Here is a 19,051-nt window from a genome sequence, read left to right as displayed (position 1 = left end):
GAGGGTTGCTGATGTAGACAGAAGGCCAGCTCTGAGTGCTGTGCCAGCATCCTCTGGTCTCAAGAGGTCTCACGGTGTGGTCCTCTCTTGCTCTTTTCCTGGGCACGGATTTAACATCCTTTCACTGAAGTGAAGCCTTAAAGCAAGCAGCGCTAGGGGGTGTTGTAACTTTTCACTTTTACCTCCACTGCCAGCTACTACTGCACGTCTCTGTGGAGACACCCTCCAAAGAAGGTTCCTGTGGAGATGGAATCAAATGTTCCCAATTTCTCTGTTCTCTCACACAGTGCAAAATTACCAAACTGCCAGATATCACAAAACTCCGTAGCAGAATCTGGCCTTCTATCCAAACGTTTTCACGCAGCTTGATTTATCTTGATACATACTGCTGCAGCCCCCAGTGAAGGATTTTCTGCTATGCCAAATCATTTCCCTGCAAATTAAATCTAAGTGCATTTTGTATCATCTCTTAATATACCAGTTGTTGGAGTTGCCAGAGTATGTTTATTAACATAAACATTATTTTTGGTCTAGGAAATTCATGACAATTTTCACGTAGAGGTAATCAGTAACAGAGTAATCCCACAATAACAGAAGCAAAAAGGTAAATGAGTATAGGTTTCTTAGAATAGCACAAGTACAAACACAGTTAAAGAGCACACAATATGTCAGAACTAATTTCAAGAACAATTGTATACCAGGCAACCGAAATTCAACAGACAGGCACATCATTTCACAGAAATATTTCCTGAAGATAGTTTCTTAGGATAGCTTCAGAGTTTCCTAGGAAGGTTTCTTTTTTTTTTTTTTTTTTTTTCCCCTATTGGTAAGCACTGTAAATCCTGAATGATGTCATGGAGTGTCGAGTGTCTCACGCTGGAGCCCATAATGGATCAAACATGAAAAATGGTGGCTAAGGCCATGATCAAGGCTGTTGACAAGGATATGTATCTGAAAATCCATCAGAACTGTAACGACACAAGAGTGCAACTACAGAGCTGAGTATGTGTATATATAGATCCGGCAAACAAGGTTTGCTGGAAGTAACATAGTAATTCATATACTTTAGTGGAGATTGAGGGGAAAAAAAAGCTCTTGGTCACAACACCTTTCATAGCTGGCACAGCTGATGCAGACAAGTATTGTGATGAAGAGCACATATGCCAGATACAATTATCCATTTCTCCATGTTTCCCATCCATGAGTCTATATAAAATGCAACTTATTTTAAATCTTTTATTTTTCTTAAGAGACATGCGGAACATTGACCATCCTAGCTTTATCTTAACCCTAAACAAAAGTGTAATATATGCAGTTTTTCAATCCTTCAGGCACAAAAATATGCATAGGAAAACAGAAATTGTCACTAGTAATCTTACTAAATTTTAAGCAGATAGAGTTGGAATGACTAGTAAAAAATAATATCCCCTTTTCGAAGTGAACATCTTAGATCTGCTGGAAGACCCGTAAAATATCTCCCCTTTTCAAATTCACCACAGGTATCGTTAAAGCTACTTCATAAAATTTAACTGCACATTTCTAGTTTCCACAGTTGTCTGTACTCTACACCTAAGTTTCCCTCCCACTCTCAACATAACCCATTTTTTATTGTCTAAATATATTCTGCCATACTTCAAAATAAGACTGTTGCTATACTAGTAAGACGTTCTTGTGCATTAAAAGCTGAAGTCATGTAAAAGACTTGTAGAGGTTTAGGAAATTTTGCAAACAAGATATTCACTTATCACTGAAGCACTATGTCTATACATCAGTTCAATGTTCTACCCCTCAAAAAGCCACCTATTTCTAGGTTTAGAAAAAAAAAAAAAAAGATACAGGAAGAGCCCTATTAGGTTTTATAAGGAAGTAGAAAAAAGATGATGGAAAATTACACGAATGCCACTTCCTTACTAGCATATTTGACCAGAGTTAATACAGCTAGTGATAACTAATAAAGTGATGAAGAGCACCATTGAACTTAACAGCTCTCAGGGCTCCTTCTCTGCTGCCAAACACCGTGGTCAAGAAACAGTCCTTACACTGAATTGGGGAAACTTGGCTTGGGTGCAGATGAGATGGTATCACTGGATCACATCTAGATGACCTTTAAGCACTTGCAGATCTATTTCAATCTGAGCTACAACAGAAGGGCTTCCTGCAAAGATCCTGTGCACTGCAGACTTCAGAAAAGCAGTCAAATGAAAAACAGTGTGAAAAGTTTTATTTGCTCTGTAACTCACAACAAATCAAGTCATCCACAGTATTTTCTCAGTTATATTCTGCATACACTGTATTTCCCAAGTGCTAATTAACACGATTACAGCAGATTAAGAACAAACCTACAGCATTCCTTTACTTTAGCCGGTTCTGATACAGAGGCATATTTTTCTATTTGGGAGTCAACTCCAAGAAACTTAGCTAATTGCACAGCATTTGTATCATCACTGATTAGCGTCCCCAGAGCCACAAGCAGTCTAAAAACAGCTTCAAGATCTTGAACAACTTCCATAACTGTGTTGATTACTGATAAACATTGAACTTTGCCCTCAGTGTTGTTGACTTTATGTAAACATACAGCATAGTTCAACGTCAGTGTGGCAAATGCAATGTGGATATTCTTATTATTGCCTGATGCAACTTCTATTGCTTGTGTCATTATTTCATCCCTCTGTTCCATCAAAAGCTTCTGGCCTGCCTGGTTGACAAAGCAATTGCAAAGAGCTCTAAGTGTCAACAGCTGGTTTGCTTGCTTTCCTCCAGGGTTCAGAAATTTGAGGAGAAGGCGGATAAATTGCACATGATCCTTTTCACCACAGAAGTTCGCATTCACAGTGGGATGCCTGACAGACAATCTAAGAATGTCTAGAGCTGGAAAGACAATATCTAAGAAACAAAAAAAATGTTTTAGTATTAGAATTGCATTATGTGCAAACATGCTGGTGAGTTTATTTCTGTTGGAGATACTCTTAAATCCCTAGCTTTCAGAACAGACAGTAACAGTTTCATGCAGAAAGTCAGATAAACCACGAATTATCAAAAAGTCATAAAAAGGTTGCACTGACAAACCATACTACTAATACTTCCAATAATGACAGAAAAAAATATGCTCCTTCAGATTGACACAGATCTTTTCAAGCAAGTCTTAGAAATCTTTCCGAAAAGCTGATCACTAACGCTGAAGGCAAATGCTGAACACAAAATATGCATAGTGACTAATCCAAAAACGTTTCTCAAAACTTAACTCAGTTACTGAATACTCCTGTACAGGCAGCGTATCAATTTGTCCTCACTCCATATCTTACAGTTAGTGTAACTACCGAACTTTCTGCAGGAGAATGATGCTTTTAGGCTATCTTCAGCTGTTGGATATAACTTAGAAGAAAAATAAAAGATATTCTCAACTGATCAGCTGGGTATCATTAAGGAACCTAAATTTATAGTTTGTTCAGCAGTTCCTCTCAACTTCTCTGAATTTCAAATATATTTGGCTCTTCATGGCTACCACCACTATCCCACGCTTACAAACATAACTAGGAAGCTGAACCTGCTGAGCTACCCACTGAGCAGTTTTTCCTGCAGATATGCAGCACGTTGAGAATTAAGACTGTACAATATAAAGTCTTGATATGAAGACATTAGCCACCACCAGTTCCCAGCGCTACAGAATATAGCTTAAGTAATGTTATCCAATGAACAGCAATTTTTAATAAAAACAGTATTCTTCCTGTTAATAAACTTATAACCTCAATTTTAAGAAAGCAGTTCATTTTAAACTGCATATTTAGCTATCTGTACATGCAACGCATCCTGTTTTTCCAGAATATTTACAAACAAAATAGTCTTTCCAACTGGTCCATCAGTACTGAAAATGTTATGTTATTAAATCAAATCACCTCCACTTGCATTTGTCAAAGAATGTTATTTCAGTAATCCAGACCACATAAACTAACTTCAGTAACTTCCAACTTCCACCATACTAAACAAGATATACATTTGAGATATTTCTTTTTCCTATAACTTACCTCTGTAATTTAATCTCTCATTTGATAGCAAGTTAGGACTCCAACTTTACACTTCTTTGCTCTATCTGAGCTGTTTCACAGCTCTGTCTTGAGGAAGCTCCTACTAACGAAATAACCGCAATCGATGTTTATATCAGGTGTCTCTTTTATCCTTACTGTTGTGCCAACAAAAGCAAACTGACTGCTAACTACCAATTCTCTGTTCTGTAAATAACTGTATGTCCTCTTCTGGGTTCTGTTTGGGTTATAGACTCTAGGAGACAGACTGTAACAGCCAGCAATAGTGTTCTGATTCATGGTGGAAGTACCGATGAAACAACAATATAAACAAATAATTTCAAGTGTCTACCTTCTGGCCAGTTAACTGCTCTCCATAACGTTTGAAGCTGTTGAGGTGTAGGCGTTTCTGCAGAGCTGTTACATGTTGCAGACAATAACTTTTCTAGCATTATCAAGTCATCTTCTGTAAGCTTTTGTTCTTCAGTTGCAGTACCATTAAGTTCCTTTAGTTTGCCTGTAAGACCAATAAAAATGTACAGTTTTCTGACATTACAGCTTAACAAATCCAGATCTTCAATAAAATACTACACTACAAAACACTTCAAAAAGAAGTTACAACTATTAAGATCGTTTAAAATCTTTAATGAAACATTACTTCTCATCATTTCATCATATTTCTAAGTTTAATCATCACAGCAGGTGATGCTATAAAGCTTCTTCAATATTGAATCATTATGCTTCGATATTCGCATCTAAGCCTATGTGTAGGCACAGATGCAGAAAAGCATCCTAAGACCAATAGCTGTCAAAACTGAAATGTGATTCCTCTTTACTATTAGGGAGTAGAAACGAACAATTGAAACAAATGTATCAGGATAGTATGATCAGTATTTGTATTCATTTGCTTAAGTGCCACAGGCAAAACATGATTGCACCTTGTTATGTATTCAAGCTTCAATCTAAATTAAAATCCAAGTCTTGGAAGTGGTATTATAATGTACAGCATTGAGCACCTGGCAATTGTGGTTCTTCCAGAATTGATGAGGGCCATATCAATAAACATGCCAGCAGGCAATATTACATTAGTACATCTTTATGTAATGAGTCTTACAGCATGCACAAAAGTGAACTGTTTGCCCATTATGAAAAAAACATACAGCTATTAAATCTAGCCCTGTCCAGCTATATTTACAAATGTATTTAACCATGCACTGTTATAGGACTGCAGGAAACTCAGTAAATGTAGTTATCAGATTTCAAGCCTAAAAAAAAAAAAAACAACACCACATTAGGTCTATACTTAATTATCTCTGAAGAACACCGAACAGAAAGAAACAATTGCAGTATGTTTTGGGGATTAAATAAAAGTCGCTGCTTTGCTGCAACAGAATATGAAAGTCAACCATTCTTGAAGTTCTCCTTCTTAGTAAGTTCTGGACAAAGTTTTACTGCAAAATGTAAGCAAAACTAGAAGGAGGCTAGATCTTTTTATTAGTGACAACCTCATTTAAAAAAAAAAAGTTTGTGAATCTCTTATCACCCTGAACAAGCATATACCTGCCCACCATAAAGAATACACAGAAAGAGGGTATGACCAACTGAAGACTGACAAATACTTTTAAATAGAAAACTAATCCTGAACAATATGTAGGACAATAGAAAAAACAGTCAGCAGTCTGTCCTCTGCAAGAAGTTGGATAAAGGTGAAGGTATATGTTTTTTAAAAAGCAGTTCTTAAGTTTACTCATCAGACTACCTATAACATTTTCAAGTCCTGCATATAAAGCGGAGAGAAGGAAGAAAGAAATGGAAAAAAAGATTAGTAAAAGAATTTTAATGTGGAGATTCAAGGCAGGTACTGTATTTTCCTGCACTGTGGATGCAAACTAGTATACATAATCATACTAAAGCACTCCACAGAAACACAGTGAAACAAACTGAAGACAAATGGTACAGATTCTGTAGAATAGCTACGGGAAGTACAGAAGAGACTGCAGAATAGCAATAAAGATGGGGAAAGATGGAGAAATAGAAGGCAACAGCAACATTTATCAGAAGTGTGTAGTATTACTATACACTATTTTCTTTTTCTGTAATGCTGAATGTTCTGCTTAAATACAGAAGAGACCCTCTGAACCTGTGAAACTGCAGAATGCCTCACTTTAACACAGCTTAGATTACACTGTATGGCAACCTAGTGAACTGAAACTTTCATGTGCAAAACCAGAAAGAGACTGCATATGATGCACATATCCAGAAGCTGAAAAAAAATGCTCAGTGTTCAAATGTACCAGCTTGGTAAACAAGACATGGAACAGCAGACATAAGCTAACGGGGGAAAATAAATTATATTCTGCATTAGATAGGAGTTCTTCTGAAAATTAATTGTATTCCTAAGCCTTCAAATCATTAAAGTAATTAATGTAATTTTAAAAGGTCAAAACTGAGAATGAGTAGTAAAGCTATAGGAAATAATTGAGCTTTTTGAAAAGATCAAAAATTAAGTCACTTCAAACAAAACAAAAAAGCCATCCTTGAAATTAGAATACTGACCCAATATCTGTGTAGGATTGGCTTGGTCAAAGGTGACAGCATCTTTCTTCGGGAAATAAATATTTTCAGCTTTTGCTGCAGCAGATTGGTAAGCGCCCGTTCCTACATAAAGGAAATAAAAGAAGTTCAACAGCATATCAAAGTGTTTGACATAGAACAATACCCTACCAGTATGTCTAGATGGTGTCCAAAGGAGAGTAACAATGATGGTGAAGGGTACTGGAGGGGAAGATGCATGAGGACCTCTGGCATCACTTGCTTTCAGCTTAGAGACACGGAGACTGAGTCTGCAGCTTCCACAGAAGGGGAGCGGAGGGGCAGGTGCTGAGCTCTGTTCCCTGGGGACAGCGAGAGGACCTGAGGGAACAGCACGGAGCTGGGACAGGGGAGGGTCAGGCTGGGGGTTAGGGAAAGGGTCTGCACCCAGAGGTGGTCGGGCACTGGGATGGGCTCCCCAGGGCAGCGGTCACGGTACCAAGCTTCTGGAGCTCAAGAAGCATTTGGACAGTGTGCTCAGATTTTATTTTTGGATGAGATGTGAGGTGGATACAATGGGTCCTTCTGACTCAGGGTATTCTGATTCTCTGATTCCCACACGTAAAAGGCTTTGTTCCCCTTATTTTCTCAGTAATTTCTAAAATAATTGGTTTCAATCTGCTCATTATGCTTAATTAAACATAAATTTGCAACAGCATAGAATTCATGTCAAAAGAAAAAAAAAAAAAAAGATCAGCGATGCTTTTTATAAACAGGCCTCATTTCTTACCTGTATATGGATCAACCCCACCCATTGGGGCTACTGCATTTGACGCGGAACCAGGAACATAGCGACCAGCACCTGAATGGGGAGGTTAGACTTTTTAAACACCACCAGTGGTAAAGAGGTAACATACCCACTTTCAGCCACTAGTTTTGAAATATCACTACTAAGGGTGTTATTTTGCTCTATAATAATTAAAAAGAAGCCCTTCAACTCTTCCTGAAATTTAAGGATTTTATCTGAATGCATGTGTAAGCATGGTGCTGGCAGTGGCAGCACGCACAAGCTAAGTGACCCACTGCTGAGAGACGTTCTGTCGTGCTCCCTGGCACCACTGCTGCCAAAACCCTTGGTGCAGGCAGAGGGTGCTGATGCCCAGGCCTGGCCTCTCCCTCTGCCTGGGGTACTGTTAGCGTCTCCTCAAGGAGCTGGGTTTTGGATGTGGTGCTGAGTCCTCAGGTGAAGGAGCTGCAGGGACAGGTGACAAGGCTGTGAACTATCAGTTCAGAAGAGACTGGCAAGGTGTTTGTATCTGCAGACAGAGCCCGAGTCACAAAATGCAAGGGAGAAGGCAGCTGGAGATCATAGTGGGAGAGGTATGGAGAAAGACTGTCAAGATGGGGAATACTGTGGCTTTTGGCAACAGCAGGAAGGCTTCTGCTCCATATGTAGATCTGCACCTGCAGAGCAGACACTGTGCCCTGGCAGTGTTGAGGACAAACACCCAAAAGGGTGTTTGAGAACAGAGCCAGCTGAGACTGCACCTAATATCTGCAGAAATGGGAAAGGCAAGCAGTGGTGGGCAGCCTCCTTCTGCAGGGTATGGAGGCACCCATCTACTAATGTGACCTGTTACCTTGAGAGGTTGGTTGTTTGCTAGGAACCAGGATCCAGAAAGTCACAGAGACTGCCACAGCTTGCCAGGCCTTCAAATTTTTACCCCTGCTACTCTTCCACCCAGGCATCAATTATAATGCCATGAAAGACCTGGAGAGTATCAAGCAGCAAAAGAGCCCCAAGGACAAGTCTATGATTACAGGACCCTCTCCAAGGAGCAAAAACTATTAAGAAAAATAGTGTGTCTTTGTAAACAGGCTCATCACTATGAGAAGGGCTTTTAACTAGCAAAGACAGGAAGGGTTGGAATCTGAAATTTAGCATGCAAGGTACCAGTAACAGCCACATAAGATAAAAAGAGTAATAGGATAAAAACAAAAAAAAACAAAAAAAAAAAAAAAAAAACAAAAAAAAAGAAAAAAAACTAACTCTACGAAAATAGCCAATCCCAAGCTGGTCATGCATATAAGAGATGACAAAACGTAAGGTTTGAGAACTTAGTCCTCTACTGTAAAGGACAGAGTGGCACAAGGCAGACCAGACAAGCAGAGAGCTCTCTCCTCTACTAAACAGGTCTGGACAGGCTTTGACGTTTATCACACCAGTGGAGACCACCTAACCAGTCTATCCCACACAGCTGCCCCAAAGGGAGCACTGCAACAAAGAGGGCTCTGGAGCCGAACACACGGCAACTGAATGTGGTAACATACCTTAAATGCTGGCAAGACAAATTTCAGTAAGAGGTATGAATCTTACGTTACCTGTAAATGGATCTGCCCCAGGTACCGTACTTGATCCAGATGAAGAGCCTGGAACATAACGTCCAGCACCTGGTGAAACATACACCACTTGATGTTACTAAAGTACTAATATTTTCAAACAGATGCAACTCAAAAATTAAGCCAAAAACATCAAGTATGTCTCATGTCTTACTGTGGTGTTATGACAAATTTAATCCCCTCCACATACAGTTCTGCCAACATCGAACAAATTCTTCCTAATAATTTCAGGGCCCAAACTTTGTTTTCTAGGATATAAACACTGTGCATTTGGACACAGACAAATCAAAGGTATATGCATAAGTTTATACAACTGCAGTTCCATGAGATACATTTGAACCTGACTAACGGCCTGTATTCTTATTTGTAGTTCAATGCAGGAGTAAGATCTAGAATTATTTTCACTTTTTGTTCCTGCCTTCAACTTGGTAAAACTGGTTGAAATCTAGTTTATTTTGTAATACAATAGACAGGGTATAATCAATTAGCACATTTCAACTGATAATTAACTTTTTATAGTTCTCATTCACTGTCTGAAAAAGGGTCATTTATGTATTTCACTCAGTTTCATCCTTTGTCTAGTTGATTTTTTGTATTTCTTTCATTGCCTTAACAGCATCTGGCTACCTGTTACCCTCATATAAACGGTTGGATTTTCTTACATTGGGAAACTGAGCCTAGGCTGAAAAATACAACCAGCCTGATTAGCATTTTGTTGAAAGATTTGATCTGACAAATATCTCACAGAGTTGACAAGTTTTTGCATTTTTGTTACGTCTGTCTGTGCCATGCCCTCCATGATTTGAGGACATGAAAGTCCTATACAGGAAGTTGAAGTTGAGGAACTGGGACACTGAAATCTGGATGATCAGACTGAGTTGGACTAAAAACTGGCTGAATAGATGTGCCCAGAAGCTGGTATTCAGTGGCAGGACATCTAGCTGGTAACCAGTAACTAGCACTGTACCCCAAATGCCAGTAGTGGATTCGATCTTGTTTCACATCTTCATTAATGATCTGGATGATGTGGTGGAGTGTATCCTCAGCAAGTTTGCACATGACACAAAAATGAGCGGATTGGCTGATTCTCCAGAGGGCTATTTTACCATCCAGAGAGATCTGGACAGTCTGGATATAAGGGCTGACAGAAACCTCTTTTAAGTTTGACAAGAAGTCCTGTACCCGGGGAGGAACAACCACCAAGAACCAGTATGTGCTAGGGACTACTGAAAGCAGGTTGGCAGAAAATGGACACCAAGTCGAACATGAGCCCATGATCTGACCACACTGCAAAGGAGGCTAATGGTATCCCAGGCTGCGTTAGGCAAAGTACTACCAGCAGGAGGAGGCAGATAATTCTTCCCCCTTCTACTCAGCACTGAGAAGGCCATGTTTGAAGTGTTGTGTCCAGTTCTAGGCTCCCTGGTATAAGAGAAACATGGACATAACAGAGAGTATAACAAAGGGCCACAAATATGATGAAGAGAATCATGGCTGAACCATCTCTCTTATGAGGGAAGATTTGAAAGATGGAACTATTCAGCCTGGAGGAGGCTCAGGTGGAGTCTTAGCAATGTATATAAATAGCTAGAGAAAGGGTGCAGAGAAGACAAAGTCAGTCTCTTTTCAGTGGTGCCCAGTGACAGAACAAGGGGCAATGGAAGTGAAATGAAACACAGGAGGTTCTGTCAGAACATCAGGAAATCCCTCCTCATTGTTCAGGTAACTGAGCACTGAAAGAGGTTCCTCAGAGAAGCTGTGGAGTCTCCCAGGCTGGAGGTACTGAGTAGGCACCAGGAAAACTGACTCCAGGTGGTCCTGCCTGAGCTTGGGGGTTAGACCAGGTGGCCTCCAGAAGGCAGCTTTCCAACCTCAGCCATTCTGTGACTTGGAAGTCTGCTTGTGAAATGACCCAAGCTGCTAGTCAAATATTCAATAATAGGTTTCAAGTTGCACTACAGCATACAAAATACTCTAACCCATTCTGCCACATTCATGCCCTACCCTTGTGAAGAAATATACTTACAGGGAAACTCAGTGCATAATATAACATGTTACAGTACACATCTTTACCCCTTTGTTACTTAACTTTTTAGTTGTGCACCATGAAGTTTAAATTTTTACCTGTAAAGGGATCTGAAAATTGTGTATTTGTATTTAACAGTGTTTGTCCCTTAGTGTTGTCCATAATAAACTTGGCCACCTGATCCAGAAACATTGGATTTAGATCATTCTTTTGCAGGAAGTTGTATGCAGTCAGCCAAGGATCATCAGTTATGTTGTATGGCAGTTTGTAGGAAGGTCCATTTTCATTTACATCAATAGTGAAAACATAATCATACTCCTTTAAGTAGAATAAAAACAAGAACATATGAGAACTTTGTCAACACATTTGGCATAGAGATGTACCACACGCAGACTAATAATGACCCAGGGCTAAGCCTGAAAACATTAATAACGCTACTTGCAGATTGTATCAACAGCAGTCTCCAACAGAGGCTGGAAATAAAAGCCACTGAAGCTGCACCTTACACTTCCCAGAATTCTGTATCTCAGGAAAAGCAGGCTAGAACAATAGATCATGACAATGTATGTATAGATATATTATGAAGTAACAAAATGCATCACGTAACACTCATGGTCAGCTGTGGCTGCCTAAAGAGGTACAGGGTCATCAGATGCCTCAAAAAAACTTCAGGCCAGAACAAACACTTCTACTACTAAAAAAGAACCAAATCCTAAGACTTCTTTAAAGCATACAAGAGAAAATTAGTCTCTGAAACGCATTTTTTAAGTGGTGGCACAAGACAGATCTGTGTACACGTCACTACAGGAAATGTTTACTTTTTATCTGTCTTTACTCTCAAAAAAGAAAGAAAAGGGTCACACGAAGCCTGGTACCTAATATTTCAGGTGACCCTTGCACCTCTCATTCTACATTGTAGGGTTCTCTCCTTTTGGAAGGGCAGTTAAAACTAACTTTACAATGTATTAACAATAAATACTAGAGATCTTGACCCTTTCTTTAATAGCTGGCAGTTGACCTTTCTGCAACATAATTTGTTTCTGCTAGCTTGCTGGTTTTATAAAATGCATTTCAAAGGTAAAACAGAAAATATTCATAATTCTACCTCTCAGTTTTAATAGATCAAAGACGTACAAAGAAGTATCAACAAATTCCTGTTTCCTAATTTACATTTTAGCTAAGTAAAGACCAGGATTATTTTTTTTTTTCAAACGTGAAATTACACATCTAACGTTGAAAGGAGTAAAGCTTATTAAAGGTTGTATATACCTTTCCTTCAAATAAAACCTTTCCAGACGTTTGTTGCGTGGCTCCAGAAGAACCAACGACATCACCAATCTTTATCCATCTTCCTTCACTAACACTCCACTGATATGCTTCAACTTTCCCATTGTCTTTAATGAGCCGTGTCTGTCCATCTCTTGTTCCTGCAGACAGGAATATTTAACAGTTCTAAGAAATCTAAGAGTATGATTTACTTTAGAGGAGAAAAATAATGTCTTAAATAGCACTCCAGTTTAAGAATGAAAAGATGGTTCACCAGGATTTGAGGTCACAGCGTATCAAACTAGATACATGTAGTATCAAACTAGATACTACATGTTACAACAAGAGTGGAAATTCTGTGAATAGCATTTTATGGTTACAGTAATGGTATATGCCACCAGACTAAGTCATGAAAGCAGTCCTTAAGTATTTCAAAAGTTCACCATTTTCCCAGGGAGGTGACAATCAAGAAAGATGATACTCTCTCCCATGGTCTAACAAGATGGGAAGCTTCAATTTTAGGATTTATACCACTTGCCGATCAGAGCCAAGGGGTGAGGTTATTTCACCTGGGGAAAAATATTTGTCTATTTAAGAGTAATCTTAACTACCAGTGCTTCCAACTGTATCCCCTGTAACTTCCTGAGTACCTAGAAACTCTAAAGTGAGTTGATCAAGACAAACTGTTCTTCAAGATGAAAGCTAAAGCATAGTATTTGTCTACTTTTCCTTAGGAAAAAAATTCTAGTCCTTTTGCAAAGTACATGACTGTCTTTTATTATTGACACAGGTGGCATAATAGATCCAAAACATCTTGAATACACTGCAGTGTCCTGTAACTGAGTTTTTTCTAAGTTATTTTGTAAGAGAAGTATTTTAGCCACTTTAGTCTAGAAAACACACATGTATATGTTAAGATGTACACATACAGACACATACACCTAAATATTTAAACTAGTCTTGACTCCAAAAGAGGAGATGAAAGGAAAGCAGAGCAAAATTGAGCTGTTTTCTTTTGTAACTCTACTGAACATGGTCAAAGCTTCCCCCCAACCACAGAATTTATGGAAAGTTTCAGTTCCTCAGAACTAAGATCCAGAGGCAACTCTGACATAACAGAGGTAACATAACTTACCAGGTTCCTTAAGATGTTCTTTTCCAGGAAGGTCTTCAGCATTAATATCCCCTAAATCGCCAGTTTTAGGGTCAATGGATGCTTGGGAAAGCTCATTTTCAAAAGCTTGAATCTCCTCAGCACTCGCTGTTCTTTCCGAAGACTCTGTAAACACCCGTACAAATCCATCACTGAAGAGAGACAAAAACATTCAAAAAGAAATATTATTTTAAATGGCAAAATGATTACATACATTCTAATAGTGACTTCCATGTCATGAGAAACCATCATTACTTCTAATAACCCTCTGCATTTTTTTTTATAAAAAGAATTTGCCCTCATGCTAAAAAAAGCCCATAGGAAGACTTACATGGGTAACTTGAAACCCAATCTGTAGTACAGCTTTAAAGTCAAATTAGGATACGCCTATCAAATGTGTTCTTTATACAGTATCTGCAAGTCTATTCTCAGTCTACTCATAGTTTACCACATTACCAAGGAACTTACTCTTTAACTGTGTAATTCAATACCATAAGAATGACTTTTTGGCTGAATTATAGCACATACTTAAATTTAATCCCCACACACACTTTCATGACTGTATTTTCAAATATAATCAGAAATGAAAATCAAAGTGATGCACAAAATTTCACCCAGAGTTTTGCAAATTTAGATTTGAAAATGTACTGAGAGTAAAACCTGGATACCTTGCACCAACTACAATGTCACCATTATCCAACACACAGCAGCACCACACAGACTGAGCTGGGAGTCTGATTGTTTGAGCACATTCCCCTTGTTTCCATATTCTAAGAGATCTGTCCTCTCCAGTAGTTACAAAACCTGCAAAGGAAAAAATAAAAAAGCTTTTAAAATGTATTTTCATGTATTATGATAGTAGATGCCTTTTTACAACTTAGTATCTAAAAATTAAAATAGCAAAAGAACTTTTCTACAATTCAATACTTCTCTCAATCACAAGAAGAGAGCTAAAAGAAAGCCACTGCAGAGCTATCTTCTCAAAAAAAAAAAAAAAAAAAAAAAAAAAAAAAAAAAAAAAAGAAGTGCATAAATTGCAGACTGAGCAGCCAGACAGGGAACGAAATTGTCTGTGATAAAAGATCACCTCCTCCTTCAAATTGTTTAAACAAAGAACTTGGGAACTATCATTATTTTGTCTTACACTGCACTTCCAGAGTACCACAGTTCAGGAAACATGCATAAGGCATTCTCAAAAGCAGAGACCAAACTTCAGGCATCTCCTCTACGAGGGGTTTCAAGACAGAAGAGATTTATGAGGTACACATGTCATACCTACACATTCACTTTACCCTCCGAACAAATGTGCAAGTCCACTTGTACGCATACACTATACAAAGGTCACTGACTTAGAATTTCTTCCGCAACAGCTAGTTCTGAACCTCCAAACCTCTAGCTCTAAAAACAAACACATAAGGCATATAAAGAAAATCCCTGAACTAAACTATTTATAAACCACTTTGAAAACTTCCTGTGCAAGTATTGAAATTCGTATTACGTCAAACTGCTAAGCCACACAAACCATTTTAACACCCTGAAACAGTGCTGAAATACAAGTGGCAACCCAGATGGTATTTTGTCCATTTGTTTGCCAAAGTTTCACTTGAGCTTTATAATTAGGTTTAATCTAGGACCTTTCATCTCACCTCAAAGAGCAAGTCTGCCAGAGACATGATTTTCTGTCAATCACAGAAATTTCTTATTACTTACACAAAAAGAAAAAAAATAAAAAAGTGAATGAAACACTACCCGAGTTCTTTGGTTATGGCAGCTCCATTGAACTACTGAATGCCTCATCTGCCATTTTATTTTGGAACGATATGGGCTAAATCTCAAAAAATAAACTTACCTTTACAATGAGGGAAAACAGATATGCTGTATATATAATTTGTATGTCCATAATACACCTGCAGACACTTGCCAGAGATCTGCCACCTCCGAACACTAGCATCATTAGCACAGGAAAGGAATTCCATTTCACTGAGAATGGCTAACCCTCTCACACAATCTTCATGTCCTTTGTAAAAGAAAGGAAAACTTTTAATGGTGCTTTTCTTTCCATTACCAGCAGCATACCATTTCACACACCTATATATACTGATAACCAATTTTCATTATGGAAGCACTCAAAAAAAAAAAAAAAAAGCAATTCATTGCTTAATATCTTGTGGAAATAAGTACAATGCTTATAGAAGGGATGTGATTTCCAGGCAACCTGAGATACTTTAGAAATTCTGCCTAAAAATGGTTCAATTTACATAAGGCTTCAAGTTTTTTTTTTTTTTTGTTTGTTTGTTTGTTTTTTTTTGTTTGTTCTGTTTTGTTTTTTTTTTTTTTTTAATCTTGATGAAACTACTAACTGCAACAATATTTACCAGTGAATGTTCTTTCACATCTGCCTGCCTTCCACAGCTTTATGGTTTTGTCAGCTGAACCGGTCAACATTAATCCCTGTTCAGGCAGTATTTTCACTGCCCATATTGCAGCCGTGTGACCCTGAAAAAAAGATAAAAGAAGGACAACAATATTGTTAGACTTGTAAAAGTCAGTATGTATTTTATATTCATGCAGAAGAACTTCATACCTGTAATGTCATCATACATCTGTCATGCAACCAGACTTTGGCTGTTGTATCCCATGATCCACTTAATAATGTGCCAAATTTTCCAGATGAAAGGCTGCAAACTGGAATAAACATTCAGATCAACAATGACACGTCTCTTGCACTGTAGCAAATCTTATGCTAGCAATTTTAAATTAATTATTTAAGGACTTCTGCTTGGTATTAAAAGCATACCTAACATTGAGGAGTTCAGGGAAAGATTAAGTGTAGAGGTACAGCAACCTAGAAAGGAACCACTTAAAAATCTCCTCACTTCAGATGAGGAAACTGCAAATCTTTTTACCATTCATATTCCATAATTTCTTTCAGTACCTGATCTCTTCTCAAGAGAAAATATGTTGACAAGCAGCACAGATAATCAAGAAAAATTATTAATACAAGGATTTAGATTTAAGATTACCAACAAAGTCAAGATTTCATCAACATTATTGGGTTATGTCCTCACAGAACAAGACTTCATGCCAAAAATACTTCACTCTTCTTCTTGGATGGCAAAATCATACCACCGAGAAACTGTACTAACATTTGAAGATTTATTTAACATGGATATGATTTGCAAATGCTCCACTAATGCAGAGCTATAAAACTGAAAAAGAATAGTGCTAATAAAGCACAATAAAAACTATACAAAGTAACAACAATAAAAACTATACAAAGCATACAAAACTATATAAGCCATAAACAGAATTCACTGTCCATCTGAAAATTCAAAAAAGAAAGCACGGCCTTTTGTTTCTTGACTCTGTAATCTGATTTTCCTTTTTTGAATGTTTTGCATTCCTGCAAGAATTGCCTCAAATACTTTCTTGTAACGGAATCCATAACATACCTCATATAATGCCTCATCCCCTTTTGCACCTCTGGAGGGAACATGCCAACTATTCTTTTATCTACTCAATCATCCTAGGTTTCCTTTTATAGAGTGTAAATTATTCCATACCTTCTGACACACTGACATTATTCTGGTATCATTTTACCTGTTTCTCAGAGCAGCCCAAGAGGCTTATAATGCAGAGACAGAAATTTTTGGTGCTGTGTTACTTTCCATGTTATTTTCAAGCTGGTCTCAAGAGCCCTTACTTAATATAGTAAAAGAGATCCAAAACCTTCCAGTCTTGAAGTGATTACTTCTGACACCCCATAATTACAAGATGATGCTGTTCAAAGGTCTTTAAAATACTAGATCAGCTCATGAAAAAATAAACTTAGCATGCTACTGTAAAAATTGCCCAACCTTTTATTTGATGGCTCAAGAAAAGTTATTGGTTTAATATGTCACACGCTGCACTGACCTGACTAAAGAGATGAACTTTCTGCAGTGACCTTTTAGGCTTCACCACATATTTAAAGCACCAATTAATATGAGATCCCCATTTAGATAATGAAATGGGCAGTGAACATTTGTTTATTTAGGAAGCTCGCTTCTTCTATTTCTGTGTATTTTTATATATGTGTATATATCTTACTTCAGAAAAGATGAAATTAACTGCTTCAACCCTTGACAACAGGGCCACCATTCTGTGAATTGCCATGTGATCACTTATGCATCAAATGCTCAAACACCGATCAGTGTTAACTCAGAAGTCATTGTGACAAGCTGTCACTGTGTGAAATGAAATTATAAAAAAAACTATTTTACACAAGCCATAATCAGAAAGTTAGGTACATTAAGTATCAAAGAAATTACAATTGAGTTTTATAACTTCATTTCCTGTCTAACGAACCTCATTAACGTTTATATAATAAACTCAAAAAAAATATTACTACATACCTGCATTCTTATGACCCTTAAGGACGTAAAGGGGAGCTGTGCTGTCAACTGTGAAAATGCAAATATTATGATCATTGCCACCAGTTGCAATCAGCCCACGAGGATAGAGGTCACTTGGAGGTATGATGCACACACAAGATACAAAATTTGAGTGGCCACGCATACAGTGCATTTCAGTAAAACCCCTGTTAAGACTAAACATATGCAATAATCAGTTGAGAGTCATGACAGAAACAGTACTTTTTTTGAGGCACTGAACTACACCGGGCATTTTATATTCCAGCTCTTGAATTAGTAACTATCCTTGCAGCATGCCTACTCTGGATGACCTAGAAAGAATGAAAACTTGGAGAAAAACTGCACTCCAGCATTCCAGACCAAAAAGCAGTATTTAAAGCTCTCCATGTACTTTTTTTTTTTTTTTTTTCCCCAGTCACAGAACCCTGGTATAACTTCATTTTGTTGTTTACTGCTCAGTTGCAAACACTATGCCCCCAGTTTCACAGGATCACAGCGCAGTTTGGGTTGGAAGGGACCTCAAAGGCCACCCAGTTTCAACCCCTTGCCGTGGGGGGGGGGGGACACCTCCCACCAGACCAGGCAGCCGACAGCCCAGCCCAGCCTGGTGTTGGGCACCTCCAGGGACGGGGCACCCACAGCTTCCCTGCACGCTCTGGCGCCTCACCACCCCCACGGCGGGGAATTGCTTCATCACACCCACCCTAAACACCAAACTTTCGGCTTAAAGCTGCTCCCCCTTGCCTCGTCGCTCCCTGATAAACAGCCCTTTCCCATCTCCAGGTACAGTTCGGCATTTAAACAGAATTTCACCACACGCAGCTGCATTTGTGAGACCTCCCCCCCCCCCTCCACCACCACCACACGAGTAACGGCCGGCGTCCGCCGTGGGGGGGGGGGGGGGGGGGGGGTGGACGGCAGCGCTCACCCGTCGGGAGCCCAGAGCCGCGCCGTGCGGTCGCGGGAGACGGAGACGAAGCCGCCGTCGGGGAAGATGCCTCGGGCGAGGCCGCGCACGTCCTGCTGGTGGCCGGGCAGCGAGCAGCGCAGCCGGTAGGCGCCGCCGGCGTCGCCCGCCATGGCCATGAGAGCGGCGGAGGCCCTGACGCAGCAGCTCCCCGCCCGCCGCCACTGCCGGAACGCGCCGCGCTCCGCGCCGGAAGAGGAGCCGCCCGCCGTGCCGGCGGCGGGGAGGAGCCGGAACTATAAGTCCCAGCAGGCAAAGCGGCGCGCGGAGGGTGGA

The 19,051-nt window shown here is 39.2% G+C and overlaps 1 protein-coding gene across 1 annotated transcript; it reads right to left on the bottom strand.

Annotated features, from left to right (window-relative positions):
- Positions 1-2,204: 2,204 nt before the first annotated feature.
- PLAA (phospholipase A2 activating protein) lies at positions 2,205-19,007 on the bottom strand. Its single transcript, XM_084305766.1, has 14 exons — positions 18,737-19,007; positions 17,791-17,984; positions 15,981-16,081; positions 15,772-15,892; positions 15,246-15,413; positions 14,065-14,200; positions 13,379-13,548; positions 12,247-12,404; positions 11,076-11,295; positions 8,934-9,002; positions 7,342-7,413; positions 6,576-6,677; positions 4,372-4,536; positions 2,205-2,883 (listed from the first exon to the last, which is right to left on the bottom strand). Exons 1-14 carry the CDS (start codon positions 18,892-18,894, stop codon positions 2,318-2,320), a joined length of 2,400 nt encoding a protein of 799 aa, XP_084161892.1. The 5' UTR covers positions 18,895-19,007; the 3' UTR covers positions 2,205-2,317.
- Between the last annotated feature and the right edge of the window lie 44 nt (positions 19,008-19,051).

This window comes from Netta rufina (assembly GCF_964035555.1).
Source record: "Netta rufina genome assembly, chromosome: Z".
NCBI classification, from domain to species: domain Eukaryota; kingdom Metazoa; phylum Chordata; class Aves; order Anseriformes; family Anatidae; genus Netta; species Netta rufina.
The sequence above is the reverse complement of the archived record's forward strand: the minus strand, read 5'-3'. Positions and strand labels throughout refer to the sequence as shown.

Excerpts from the sequence above, each read along its gene's own strand:
- PLAA (XM_084305766.1), bottom strand. The coding sequence starts at position 18,894 with ATGGCCATGGCGGGCGACGCCGGCGGCGCCTACCGGCTGCGCTGCTCG. Across the intron at positions 16,082-17,790 it reads TAAGGGTCATAAGAATGCAG|TTTGCAGCCTTTCATCTGGA; the intron begins GTATGTAGTAAT and ends TGTTTATTCCAG. Across the intron at positions 14,201-15,245 it reads TGTTTTCCCTCATTGTAAAG|GTTTTGTAACTACTGGAGAG; the intron begins GTAAGTTTATTT and ends TTTCCTTTGCAG.